Below are 14,869 nucleotides of genomic sequence, written 5' to 3'. Positions count from 1 at the left end.
GTATAGTGGAAATATATAAGCTCTGAGACCAGATGGCCCTGAACTTTACCCTGTCTCCATCTCTGCACAGCACCGAGGTATTGGGCAGTTCACTTTTCACTCTAAGTCTCATTCTTCTACATTGTAGGATCCTGGGATAATATGTCTGGCATACAGAAAATAATCAATACATGATACCTTGATACACACTCTAGATTGCCGGACCCAACCACATTCCAAGACTCTTTCTCTTTTGGCTATTTCTATTTTAGAGATATAAAAGCTTAGGGAAAAAACTCAAACCTTGATTTATTGGCATTCCTTGGAGCTAGAAATGGCCATGGCCACGTGACAAAGTTATGGTAAATGACATGTTGACAGAAATCCCTTGAAGGAGAAAGAGGCAAGGGGAAAGACATTCCTTCCTACAAACAAAGGAGAATCCTCATAGAAAGAGGCCCTTGGCTTTTGTCCTTCACTCTTTTTATTGTCTGCACCACAGACATGAGTTCTAAAGGTGCAGCATGCATCTTGCAACCATCAGGTGACAAGCAAGATGAAGAAAACCAACACATAAAGGACAGCAGAGCAGAAGGGCCAAAAGAGCCTGAGTGCCCACCAGTATTGCAGAGCCACTGTTCCCAACCACAGGCTGTTCAGTCCCATGCTCTTTGAAATATGAGGAAAATAAGCCTTTACTGTTTAATCTTGTGTTAGTTAGGTTTGCAGGTTCTTGTAGCTAAAGGCAATGCATATCTAATTGTTTAGAATAGCTGTTTATTATTTTATTTCTTCTGAAGTCACTTAGTAATAGGCAATGGTGTCTGCAACACAAAACTTTTACCAGTGTAATTAACAATGCCAACCTGCTGCAGCTTGCCACTTAGACAACCAAGAAATTCCACTGCATTGGAATCTTGGTTTGTATTACCACTAAAGATAATGTGAAAAGCTTCACACATCAACCCCTAAATTCTCAAAACAAATTTGAAGTGCTCAGTTTTTAGAAATTGTAATTGAAATCCCCTCATTCTATGATAACTGATGTTTTTATCACATAATGAAAAAGCCAGCATCAACCAACATTCCAAAGCAAATCTGGGACACTCAACAAGAAATAAACAAAAATAATTTCATTGGGCTCTGTGCCTGGAAAAACAAGGCATGTATTATTATACTCAACTGGTTTGAATGGAAAACCAAATTAACATAATGAATGAACTGCTGTGAAAAATGTCTGGAAAACTGACACAAATGCAACTGAGTGCAGAGGAAAGGAACTTTTAAAAGACATTAACCACTGTCGCACAGGTGAGGGCAATTGAATACAATTAATTAATAAGAAAGTATTTACTCAGTTTCTATTATGTTTAAGGCAATGTAGGAAATGCAAATAATGAAGCCCTATGCCAGTTTCAAGGCCCATAATGACTTGGGAATGACAAGACAACAGAATCAACGAGACAGAAAGTTAACAAGGATATCCAGGAATTGAACTCAGCTCTGCACCAAGCGGACCTAATAGACATCTACAGAACTCTCCACCCCAAATCAACAGAATATACATTCTTTTCAGCACCACACCACACCTATTCCAAAATTGACCACATAGTTGGAAGTAAAGCACTCCTCAGCAAGTGTAAAAGAACAGAAATTATAACAAACTGTCTCTCAGACCACAGTGCAATCAAACTAGAACTCAAGATTAAGAAACTCACTCAAAACCGCTCAACTACATGGAAACTGAACAACCTGATCCTGAATGACTTCTGGGTACATAACGAAATGAAGGCAGAAATAAAGATGTTCTTTGAAACCAATGAAAACAAAAACACAACATACCAGAATCTTTGGGACACATTCAAAGCAGTGTGAAGAGGGAAATTTATAGCACTAAATGCCCACAAGAGAAAGCAGGAAAGATCTAAAATTGACACCCTAACATCACAATTAAAGAAACTAGAAAAGCAAGAGCAAACACATTCAAAAGCTAGCAGAAGGCAAGAAATAACTAAGATCAGAGTAGAACTGAAGGAAATAGAGACACAAAAAACTCTTCAAAAAATCAATGAATCCAGGAGCTGGTTTTTTGAAAAGATCAATAAAATTGATAGACCGCTAGCAAGACTAATAAAGAAGAAAAGAGAGAAGAATCAAATAGACGCAATAAAAAATGATAAAGGGGATATCACCACCAATCCCACAGAAATACAAACTACCATCAGAGAATACTATAAACACCTCTATGCAAATAAACTAGAAAATCTGGAAGAAATGGATAAATTCCTCGACACATACACTCTCCCAAAACTAAACCAGGAAGAAGTTGAATCTCTGAATAGACCAATAACAGGCTCTGAAATTCAGGCAATAATTAATAGCTTACCAACCAAAAAAAGTCCAGGACCAGATTCATAGCTGAATTCTACCAGAGGTACAAAGAGGAGCTGGTACCATTCTTTCTGAAACTATTCCAATCAACAGAAAAAGAGGGAATCCTCCCTAACTCATTTTATGAGGCCAGCATCATCCTGATACCAAAGCCGGGCAGAGACACAACCAAAAAAGAGAATTTTAGACCAATATCCCTGATTAACACTGATGCAAAAATCCTCAATAAAATACTGGCAAACCGAATCCAGCAGCACATCAAAAACGTTATCCACCATGATCAAGTGGGCTTCATCCCTGGGATGCAAGGCTGGTTCAACATACACAAATCAATAAATGTAATCCAGCATATAAACAGAACCAAAGACAAAAACCACATGATTATCTCAATAGATGCAGAAAAGGCCTTTGACAAAATTCAACAACTCTTCATGATAAAAACTTTGAATAAATTAGGTATTGATGGGACGTTATCTCAAAATAATAAGAGCTATCTATGACAAACCCACAGCCAATATCACACTGAATGGGCAAAAACTGGAAGCATTCCCTTTGAAAACTGGCACAAGACAGGGATGCCCTCTCTCACCACTCCTATTCAACATAGTGTTGGAAGTTCTGGCCAGGGCAATTAGGCAGGAGAAGGAAATAAAGGGTATTCAATTAGGAAAAGAGGAAGTCAAATTCTCCCTGTTTGCAGATGACATGATTGTATATCTAGAATACCCCATCGTCTCAGCCCAAAATCTCCTTAAGCTGATAAGCAACTTCAGCAAAGTCTCAGGATACAAAATCAATGTACAAAAATCACAAGCATTCTTATACACCAATAACAGACAAACAGAGAGCCAAATCATGAGTGAACTCCCATTCACAATTGCTTCAAAGAGAATAAAATACCTAGGAATCCAACTTACAAGGAATGTGAAGGACCTCTTCAAGGAGAACTACAAACCACTGCTCAATGAAATAAAAGAGGATATAAACAAATGGAAGAACATTCCATGCTCATGGGTAGGAAGAATCAATATCGTGAAAATGGCCATACTGCTCAAGGTAATTTATAGATTCAATGCCATCCACATCAAGCTACCAATGACTTTCTTGACAGAATTGGAAAAAAATACTTTAAAATTCATATGGAACCAAAAAAGAGCCCGAGTTGCCAAGTCAATCCTAAGCCAAAAGAACAAAGCTGGAGGCATGATGCTACCTGACTTCAAACTATACTACAAGGCTACAGTAACCAAAACAGCATGGTACTGGTACCAAAACAGAGATATAGAACAATGGAACAGAACAGAGCCCTCAGAAATAATGCTGCATATCTACAACTATCTGATCTTTGACAAACCTAACAAAAACAAGAAATGGGGAGAGGATTCCCTATTTAATAAATGGTCCTGGGAAAACTGGCTAGCCATATGGAGAAAGCTGAAACTGGATCCCTTCCTTACACCTTATACAAAAATTAATTCAAGATAGATTAAAGACTTAAACGTTAGACCTAAAACCATAAAAACCCTAGAAGAAAACCTAGGCAATACCATTCAGGACATAGGCATGGGCAAGGGCTTCATGTCTAAAACACCAAAAGCAATGGCAAGAAAAGCCAAAATTGACAAATGGGATCTAATTAAACTAAAGAGCTTCTGCACAGCAAAAGAAACTACCATCAGAGTGAACAGGCAACCTACAGAATGGGAGAAAATTTTTGCAATCTACTCATCTGACAAAGGGCTAATATCCAGAATCTACAATGAACTCAAACAAATTTACAAGAAAAAAAAAACCCATCAAAAAGTGGGCAAAGGATATGAACCCACACTTCTCAAAAGAAGACATTTATGCAGCCAAAAGACACATGAAAAAATGCTCATCATCACTGGCCATCAGAGAAATGCAAATCAAAACCACAATGAGATATCATCTCACACTAGTTAGAATGGAGATCATTACAAAGTCAGGAAACAACAGGTGCTGGAGAGGGTGTGGAGAAATAGGAACACTTTTACACTGTTGGTGGGACTGCAAACTAGTTCAACCATTGTGGAAGTCAGTGTGGCGATTCCTCAGGGATCTAGAACTGGAAATACCATTTGACCCAGCCATCCCATTACTGGGTATATAACCAAAGGATTATAAATCATGCTGCTATAAAGACACATGTACACGTATGTTTATTGCGGCCCTATTCACAATAGCAAAGACTTGGAAACAACCCAAATGTCCAACAATGATAGACTGGATTAAGAAAATGTGGCACATATACACCATGGAATACTATGCAGCCATAAAAAATGATGAGTTCATGTCCTTTGTAGGGACATGGATGAAGCTGGAAACCATCATTCTCAGCCAACTATCACAAGGACAAAAAAACCAAACACCATATGTTCTCACTCATAGGTGGGAATTGAACAATGAGAATACATGGATACAGGAAGGGGAACATCATACACTGGGGCCTGTTGTGGTGTGGGGGGAGGGGGGGAGGGATAGCATTAGGAGATATACCTAATGTTAAATGACAAGTTAATGGGTGCAGCACACCAACATGGCACATGTATACATATGTAACAAACCTGCAGGTTGTGCACATGTACCCTAAAAGTTAAAGTATAATTAAAAAAATAAATAAATAAACTAGCTTTAATACTAAAAAAAAAAAAAAAAAAAAAAAGAAGTTTGATACACCGGTGCAAGAAGGTTTAGAAAGATGACTCCAGCAGCAAGGAATAGAGTGTTTTAAGGGAAGGACACTTTCTATGAACTAAAGTAGATCGGGAAAATCTGACTATACAGAAAAGAAGTGGGATTTTCATGATGAATAGGTGACAAAGATATATTCCAAGTGAGGGAAAATTCTCTTGGGTAAGGAGAAAGAAGAGAGTGAGCTGAAAATGAACAGGGCAGCTTGACTTGTCCCAAAGTTTCAAAAAAGTTAGAAGGTGAAATGGTAGTTAGAAAGTGGAATGTGGGGCCGGGCACGGTGGCTTATGCCTGTAATCCTAACACTTCAGGAGGCCAAGGCAGGTAGATCACGAGGTCACAAGATCGAGACCATCCTGGCCAACATGATGAAACCCCGTCTCTACTAAAAATACAAAAATTAGCTGGGTGTGGTGGCGCATCCCTGTAGTCCCAGCTACTCAGGAGGCTGAGGCAGGAGAATCACTTGAACCCGGGAGGTGGAGGTTGCAGTGAGCCGAGATTGTGCCACTGCACTCCAGCCTGGCAACAGAGCAAGACTCCAACTCAACAACCACAACAACAACAACAAAAAAAAAAAAAAAAAAAAAAAGTGGACTGTGGGGAGCTTATTAAGCTGATTCTTAAGTAATTTGAACTTAAAATCTACTTACTTGAGCTAAGAGCATACGAGAAAGTGCTACAATTGTGTCTCCTTAATTTTAATAATGTGATGGCCCAAAGTGTTGGAAAGTTAGTAAGATTCTCATTATTGGCTTTCTCTCCCAGCACTCTCTTGAAACTGCTGTTAGCAGCAATCCTGTAATCTTTCAATTAAAAACCCAATGGGCACATCTCTGTCCTCATCTGACTTAATTTCTCTATGATGTCTGGTTCCGTTTTTCTCTAATGTCTCACCATTATTAATCTATCTCCTTTAATGATATTCTCCTCCTGGTTCCTCAAATGTTAGTATGATCCAGGGTCCTACCCTTGACCTACTTCTTTCCTCCCTCCTCTTGAAGTTTTTCTTTAGTATTCCTAAAGAATCTCACCTATGACCTTTTTTTTTTTTTTGCATTACCGTCAATATATTGATGGCTGTCAAATCTATGCCTTCAGTCCATAACTCTCTCTTGATCACCTGACCCTCATGTCTATTTGCCTATAAGACATGAATAGAAACCTCAAACAGTAGACGCAATACTGAATTCATTAATGTTCCTCAGAAACTTATTTCTCTTCTGCATTTACCATCTGGATTAAAGTCATTAATTATGTTTGCTAGGGCTGCTATAACAAAATGCTGTCAGCCTTCTGTATCTGCGGGTTCCACATCCACGGATTCAACCAAGTGTGGATCAAAAATATTCAGAAAAATAGTGGATGGTTTCATTTCAACTAAACATGTATAGGCTTTTTTCTTGTCATTATTCCCTAAACAATAAAACACAAAAATCATTTTCATAGCATTTACATTGCATTGGGCATTATAAGTAATCTAGAGATTTTTTTAAAGTATATGGGAGGATATACAAAATATTACATCATTTTATATGAGGAATTTAAACATCAGTGGATTATGGTATCCTCAGGATGTAGTGGAACCAATCCAATGACACCAAGGGAGACTGTACCTCAGACTGAGTGGCTTAAACAACAGAAATTTATTTTCTTACAGTTCTGGAGGTTAGAGATTCAAGATTAAGGTTGGTTTGGCAGGTTGGTTTCCTGAGGACTCTCCTTGGTTTGCATATGGCTGTTCTGTTCCCATGGTCAGCCGTGCCTCTGTGCATTCACACCGCTGGTGTCTCTTTGTTCTAATCTCTTCTCATAAAAGTCAGACTGGATTACGGGGAAACCCTAACAACTTCATTTTAACTTAATTATTCAAAGGCCTCAAATACCGTTACATTCTGAGATAACTGGGGGTTAAGGCTTCAACATATACATTTGGGAGTGACACGAATCAGTTCATAACAGCCCTTAAACCAGAAAGAGGGTCCCAAAAGATCTCGTTTTCCTTCATCTCTTATGTCAAGGCCAAGCTGTTCTAACTCTGAAATATATCTGCATACCACCTAAACTCCTCAGGGTTGAACTTCAACTTCATGACTTTTCTTATGAACAAAGGTCAACTACTTGCTGTTTCATCACCTAAAATTAACATTCTTTCCTTTCAGTCTTACTCCACACACAAATCATCTTTCAAGATTTGCTTCAATATTATTTCTCCTGTGAAGTTCTCCCTGACTCTACTCTACCTCTTGCTGACCCGCTCTATCTTGTCTCCTTGTCTGAGAAGAATTTATTATTTCTGTCATTCTACTGAACATACTGTATTGCAAAACTGGATCTGTGTCCACCGTAAGATTACGAGCACTTTGCAGAGGGCAAGTGAGGGAGAAAAAACTTAATGTAGGCTCTCAGGTTGGGCTGCATGAGTGTAAATCCTAGGTTACCATTTTTTTTTTTTTTACTATGTCAACTTTGTCAAGTCATTTAAATTCATCAATAAATGGGAATAGGAATAATACTTATTTCACAGAGTTATGAGAAGTAAATGAAGTCACCTATGTGAAGCACTTAGCATGAAGCAGAGACTCAGTAAGAGCTAGCTATTTTTATAAAAACTTATAGAATATAACAAACATGACCACATCTTTTATTGAGCATATTCTATATGCCCTGTGCTATGTGAATTGCATATATTATCTCTTATAAACCTATAACAAATGTAGGAGATATGTATGAGTACCTCATTTTATAGATGAGGAAACTCAGTTCCTGAGACAGTAGCAGCTTCTAGAAGGACTAACAGCCAAAATTTAGTGGGAAGGATTTAAGCTGAGACTTAAGATGTTTCCAAGCATATTGTCTCCATTTTGCCATCTCCAAATGCGAATGCAATGCTGGGGTCAGAGTGGCTGCTCAATAAATATTTTTTGAATTACTTAATATATTATTAATCCACTTTTAAACTTACATTAAATTTTAAATAATTTTTAAAATGAATTTAATTAAATTAATTTAATTTTAATTAACTAAAAAAATTAAAGCCCCCTGCTGAGGCTATTTTCCTTCACTCAAAGGAAATAATTCCCTCTGAACCACTCCATCCAAAGGCCCTCCGTTCTCAGCCCTGTGAATGTTTTTCTTAATCCTTCCCCACCATTGAGGACCTGGTGTCCAAAAAAGACTTTGCCTACCCTGGCTTCTTGTAGTAAGTAGACATTCCCTTCCTTTCTTTTTCTTTTCTTTTCTTTTTTTTCTTTTCTTTTCTTTCTTTCCTTTTCTTTTCTTTTTTTTTTATAAAAAGGACATATTTAACTGCCAGCCAAGATTTCTGATCAGCAACAAAAGAACCTCAATTGCCAAGCTGATTGACATATAAATCCAAATTTTATATCAAAGTATTTCCTAACTGATACCGAAAGATATAAACAGGGCCTCGTATTAAATTCACTCCATAAGTAACACTTGACATGAACATAGAAGTAAGTGGTGTACACACTATTTTTGGAATAGAAGTAAACTATGTGCCAAAAAGGAAGGTAGTTTTAAAGGTGATAAGAACCATCAGATTCCTGCTGAAGGCTGTCTCTCTCTCTCTTTCTCTCTCTCTCTCTCCCTCTCTCTCTCTCTCTCTCTCTCACACACACACACACACACACACACACACACACACCCCCCAGCAGATCCACCAGCTGAAAGCTATTGTACATACAAATAGTAGTTTGAATTTTGTGCTCATCTTCCACCAATGCTGTCCATCGATAAAAGGCCTATATTATATCCCACACCTCATTAGCCACTTCTATAAAACAGGTTCTTCCTCATTTAAATAAACTCCCCCAAAACATAGAAAAATGATTAAAGTATTTTTAATAGAAGTCCATGCCATTTATATCTCTTAAATGAAGCCCATCATGTGAACCTCAGTATTAATTAATTTAATTAACATGAACCTTATTCCTACAACTTAGATGAACTTTAGTGATGCATTTGCAGAAGGTGCAACACTGGGTCATGTCATGCACTCATTTAGTTTTTTTTAATGTTATGACATAATACTGCTACAGTTACATGGTGACATTTTAATAATCAAACACTTATTTGGAAGCTTTAAAAATATCATATGTTAAGGTGTGCCTTTCCTGCAAGACATGCCATCAATTGGTAAATTTTAAGGTGTTTTTCTCCATTAAGGGCAGGTAAAAATATTTTTTTTTCTTTTTCTTTCTTTTTTTTTTTTTTTTTTTTTGAGACAGGGTCTCACTCTGTCACCCAGGCTAGAGTGCAGGAGTGAATCACCAGTCACTGCAGCATTCACCTCCTGGGCTGAAGTGATCCTCTCACCTCAGCCTCCCAAATAGCTGGGACTACAAGTGCGCACCACCATGACCTGGCTAATTTTTAATTTATTTTTTATTTTATTATTTTTTTTTTTGGTAAAGACAGAGTCTCCCTATGTTGCTCAAGTTGGTATCAAACTCTGGGCTCAAGCAGTTCTCCTGCCTTGGCCTCCTAGATTGTTGGCTATTTTTAATTATCATTTTATAACCATAGTGACTTACAATAGTTACTCTGTCTTTCTAAAAATACTACATACTTTTATGGGACATTTATAATAAGGTAGCAATAGAAAAAACTGTTCTTGAGTGTTCAGTATATATTAGAAGTAATATTTTTATATGAGATAATGTTGAGATAAATATATCTAGGGACTTACTAGCAAATATTTCAAAAAATTAAATCATATTTTGCACAATATAATTAATGTTAAAAGTGTTTTGTTAATATTTTTTATTTAAATCTTGCAAGAGATAGTCTTTACATTGTACATGTTCCCTAAACAAAATGAAAATATTATTGAGCACAATTTAATATATGTATTGGAATACAAATGTTAACACCATTTTAAGACAGAATTTTGGATTACTTTGTTATTGGTTGCACAGTGTTCAAATTGATGTCCTTCACTTCCAAATGACAGGTGTAATCTTTCAAGTGCCAGCAGCTCTACTAGTGCGACATGCTAGCCTCTCTCTGCTCCTTAACTTAGCTATTTCCAGGAAAAGAAGAAGAATATAATTTGATTAAGTTTGGAAGGTGATATGGACATGCATAGGATGACCCCTTTGTCTTCTCTCTCTTTAGGGAGCAACTGTTCTGCTCTGGTTCTCCAGACATTAAGTTACACAGCGAGAGGCTCTGCTTTGTGACTGAGGGGCAACTTCGCCTAAAACTAGAGCTCACTAGAAGGAAGCCCACTTGGAGGTAGACATATTTCATGTTTTCCTTTATTAGTTTCATCAAAAATAAAGGTGATATTTTGGTCTCCAATCTACTCATTTTTCTTTTTCAGCTGATTCAGAACGTGGATGGCAAAAATGAGTATTTTTATTGAGCTCTCTCAAACTCTAAATGAAAAGGTATACTTCACCGCTCTTATTCACTGCAGTCCACCAAGATGGGGATTTCTCCCCTAACACGAGACATAAGGAACATGAGACAAAGATAATTAAGGAATTTGTATAAAACCATTAGGCATGGTCCTCATATTCAAAACAAGTCAGTTAAAGGTTAATCAAACTGCCTTCTTTCAAGCAAAAAAAAAGTCGTGTATTTCTTTCTAAGTATTGTGTTATATTTCTATTTATCCACACATATTTGTGAATGTACATAATATGAATATATACTTACATGTTTGAATAATTTTATTCAAAGGATCCTTACCTTTTATGTTTCCATCTTACAAAGAAAATACTAAAAGCAAAAACTATACACACCAATTTTCATACTTATCTTTGTGGAACTTACATTGGACAGGTACTATGCTTGCTCTAAAATTCAAGCAACTTTAATTTTAATATGGCTCTTCTCTTGCATATGTAAAATACACTACATAATTTAGTCATGCCAATATACAGCAAAACAGACATGCATTTACAAGGCTTTCAAATGCCAGAAGTGAGAGCACCAAACTATTATATCTGTTCATTTGGGTTGTCATTTCAAGAAACATAATGTATTGAAAACAATCACACACATTTTAAAAAAGAGCTGGAATAAAAGAGTCCATTCCTAAAAAGACATAGCTGTTGAAATGTCAAGTAGCTGATTCTAAAAAAGAACTTACTACATAGGAAATCCACAAAGGATAATTGCTTTTTCTCTGGTGACTAGAATCCTACTTCGGTTTAAAACAAATAATATCAGCAGTTTTTCAGTGTTAACTTTTGTCAGCTTATATAAAATGCAAAGAATTTCTTAATAAATTATAACCAGAAGATACAAGGTAAACAACACAAATTCTCAGACTCCTTTAAAGATAACTGAAAAGCTTGTTTATGTCTTAAAACAAAGTATTATATTTTTATATACAATAAGGTACAGGATTCACATTTGTTTGCAACATTCTATTCTAACAACCACTAAGCTAGAGTTCTTAACTTTGTACATAACTACACTTTGCACATCTAAGTTTTGAGCTACAGCAATCTAGAGGAAACGGAGAGATGTATTTTTAATCACATCCTCCTAAAGACACTTATCCCATCCATTAATTTTTGCCTAATACAATGAAGTGGTGTTAATCCTTACATTGTGATAAACTGTTTTCTCATCCTCATCATATTAGCATAGGAATATGAACTTCTAGTTCCTGTCAAGTGAGTCTTTATTATAAAGACGATAGAATGTAAATGCATGTGAGTCTGTGATTTGGAATATGCACCAAATGCTGACTGCTAACAGTTACGAATATTTATCAGTTGCTGTTATTAAAAATGCATGTTTTTCTCCAAGAGTTTTTAAGTAAACAATTTCAAAATGTTACTCCATCTGTCAATGTTTTCTGAAAACGGTACAAACCTTCTTTTTTATCTTCTGGAGTAATCTTCACTTTTGTATCTGTTATATCTTTGAACGAGGCCAGAAAAAGTACTACATCTCCTTTTTCATTCTTTATGGGAACAATATCCAGTAGGCACCAAAATGGAGACCCTGCAACAGTAAAGAAAAAAAAATACAAATCAACCATTGCCTTGTGTTATTTCTATGGAAATCTCAATCATCAATAAAAATAAAGCCCTTGGTGTTTTCTTCAATCCCACAACTCCCTCCATCTTAAAAATGTCAGTTTTCAGATTCCATAAATTTCTATCCTATATACATCTCTCTTCATTCCAAAGGAAATGCTTTTTCTGAAAATAAAGAATTATTTTAAACAAAAACACTTGTCTGTGCTGAGACATTTCTGCTTACATTATTCAAACTGCATTTCCTCTTTGAACTCGTTGATGCTGAAGCATTCCACTTTATGAGAGATTGCCCCTTCCCACCCCCAGCACACACTCGTTCTTCAATAAAGACCTTTGTTTGGTATGAGTTTGCCAGAGGTTTATTTAGTCAATTTAAAAATCAAAGCTTGCCCAACAGAATGCTAAAATAAAAAAGATGAGAAGTATCAAGTTTTGGGGAGTGTGCATAGCCACTTAAACTCTCATACATTGCTGGCTGATTCAAATTAATACATCTACTTTAAACACAGGTAGTATTAAAATTTAGTCTCACAATACAACATTATACATCAGCGTGAATGAGTGACTTACAATCATTTGAAACCAAATAGACGAATATCACTAATATAATGTAAGTAAAATACGTAAACACAAATAGAATGCAATAAGAATTTGTTTACATTAAGTACAAAAACAGGCAGAACTAATCTATGATGTTAAAAGTCAGGTTAACGGTTACTTTGGGGAAATTGTGATTAGAAAGGCATTCAGGTCTGGGAGTTGTAGGATGCTGGTCAAGTTTTGTTACATGATCTTTACGCTGTTTACATAGGAGTGTTCAGTTCTTAAATGCTTACATGTATTTTTCAGTAAGCATGTCACATTTCAAAAAATATTTGAAGAAGAAATAATCAAATTCAATTCAATTTTTGAGCAAAAAACCATGAGAAATGTCATTAAGATTCAAATTCAAAATATAGTAGCCAAATGTTATGGCCTAAAGCTTATATTTTCAATGTTTAAATATATTTTAAAATATGTATTTTAGAAATATGTAAAAAAATCTTGCACTATATTTCCTACTGAAAGGCATTCTGGACAGGAATATTTGAAAATGATGATAAAGTTGTTGTTGCTTAAAAACTAAACTATTAATCTATTCATACATAATTTTCCTTCATTTTCTTTTGATGAGGGGAAAAAGACTTCAATACTGTGAATTCTTGTCTTATTTGGGTGTTGATTTCAAAGTCAGGGTATAAGACAAAAATATGAGGGTCAGAAATATCCTTGACATTTTGAGTTGTCTTGCATACACTGTATTAGACCTCATAATTTCCAACACAGCTATGTATTCATCCAGCCTTGGGATCTATCATTTTTTTCTGCAGTTAAACACCAGGTGAAGCCACTAATTTATATTTAGGAGCCATCTGATATAAAAGTCTTATTTTATCGTAGCTGCTGCTGTATTTGTTTAAAAGAATGGTTGGATGATGTATGATGTGCTGCTCTCATACGTTACGCATGGAATATAAAATATGCTCGTTCCTCTGTATTCTCCCAATAGTTTTAGAGTCATGATTCCTCCTTATTTTTTAATTTTTTAATTTTTTTTTAGCCCTACGGCATCCCATTTCATTCATCTGCCCCAATATCTATGCCATGGCAATCTCATTTCAATAGCTCATTACCAGGCTCTAGAAGACCTGGGATCTAACCATGGTTCTAATACTAACTAGCCATGAAACGATAGGGAAGTCAATTAACCCATCTGGAACTTGGTTCCCTTCATTGTAACATTGTCACATCCTTCACTCCAGTAGTGAATACAGTGACCCCAAAAATGCTGAGACAATAAATCAACTCAAGTGTTTGTGATTCATGGAGAAGCCTCATAAATGAGCCATACCCATAGCCAAACACTGCTATCCTTGTCATCCCAGAATGGTTCTTAATTGAAATTTTATCTATGGTCACCATTTCAGACTGGGAGCCTTTTTCAATGCTGTAGCTATGATAGAAACAAAAAGAGCCATCAGGCTAAACTAATAATCAGACCTTAGAGAAAGTAATAGTGGGGACACAAAGAACGGTATGAAATCTGACATTTTGGTTGACATTTTAAAGCACCTCTCTGTCAATTACCTTGCAAGAACATCACCAAATCATAACCAAGGCTACTAATTTTCCTGAAAATCTTTTATCTGTGTACTCAGACAAGTATCATTACTGTCTCCAAAGAGCCTTTGCATAGGTGCACCAATATATTTTTGAAAGAGCCAAAACCACATGAGGTGAAAGCCAAGGAAACAGCTGTTGATATGGCAATATTCACTGATCAGCCCTTGAGGCACAGCCATCATTTCACATTATGTTCTGGAATAACTGAAAGTTTACTTTGAGATTTGTCTTTTAAGTTACAGTGATGTGATCACTGACATTTTATAAATTCAGTAAAACTTCATTAATTTGGATCTTTCTAAATTCAAGCTTTGGAATGATTTTACATGAACTAGGCTGATGTCTACCTTCCTAGTGCCTATATGACAAAAAAAGTTTATGAGAGAAACAGTGTAAAGGGCATAAAAACTATTTCCTTCCTTCCCTCCCTCCCTCCCTCCTCACTCCCTTCCTCCCTCCCTTATTTCCCTCCTTCCTTTCTTCCTTCCCTCCCTCCCTCCCTTCCTCCCTTATTTCCCTCCTTCCTTCCTTCCTTCCCTTCCCTTTCCCTCCTTCCTTCCTGCCTGCCTTTCTCCCTCCATCTCTCCCTCCTTCCCTCC

The 14,869-nt window shown here is 36.3% G+C and overlaps 1 protein-coding gene across 1 annotated transcript in view; it reads right to left on the bottom strand.

Annotated features, from left to right (window-relative positions):
- The window catches only part of KCNH8 (potassium voltage-gated channel subfamily H member 8), a 393,213-nt gene that overhangs the window by 248,267 nt on the left and 130,077 nt on the right, over positions 1-14,869 (bottom strand). The window contains exon 3 of the mRNA XM_019024893.4: positions 11,938-12,069. Within this exon, the coding sequence (XP_018880438.1) occupies positions 11,938-12,069 (132 nt within the window). The remainder of the gene's footprint in view (positions 1-11,937; positions 12,070-14,869) is intronic.

Source organism: Gorilla gorilla, chromosome 2 (genome assembly GCF_029281585.2).
Source record: "Gorilla gorilla gorilla isolate KB3781 chromosome 2, NHGRI_mGorGor1-v2.1_pri, whole genome shotgun sequence".
NCBI classification, from domain to species: Eukaryota; Metazoa; Chordata; class Mammalia; order Primates; family Hominidae; genus Gorilla; species Gorilla gorilla.
Note: the sequence above shows the minus strand (reverse complement) of the source record. Positions and strands in the feature narration are given on the sequence as shown.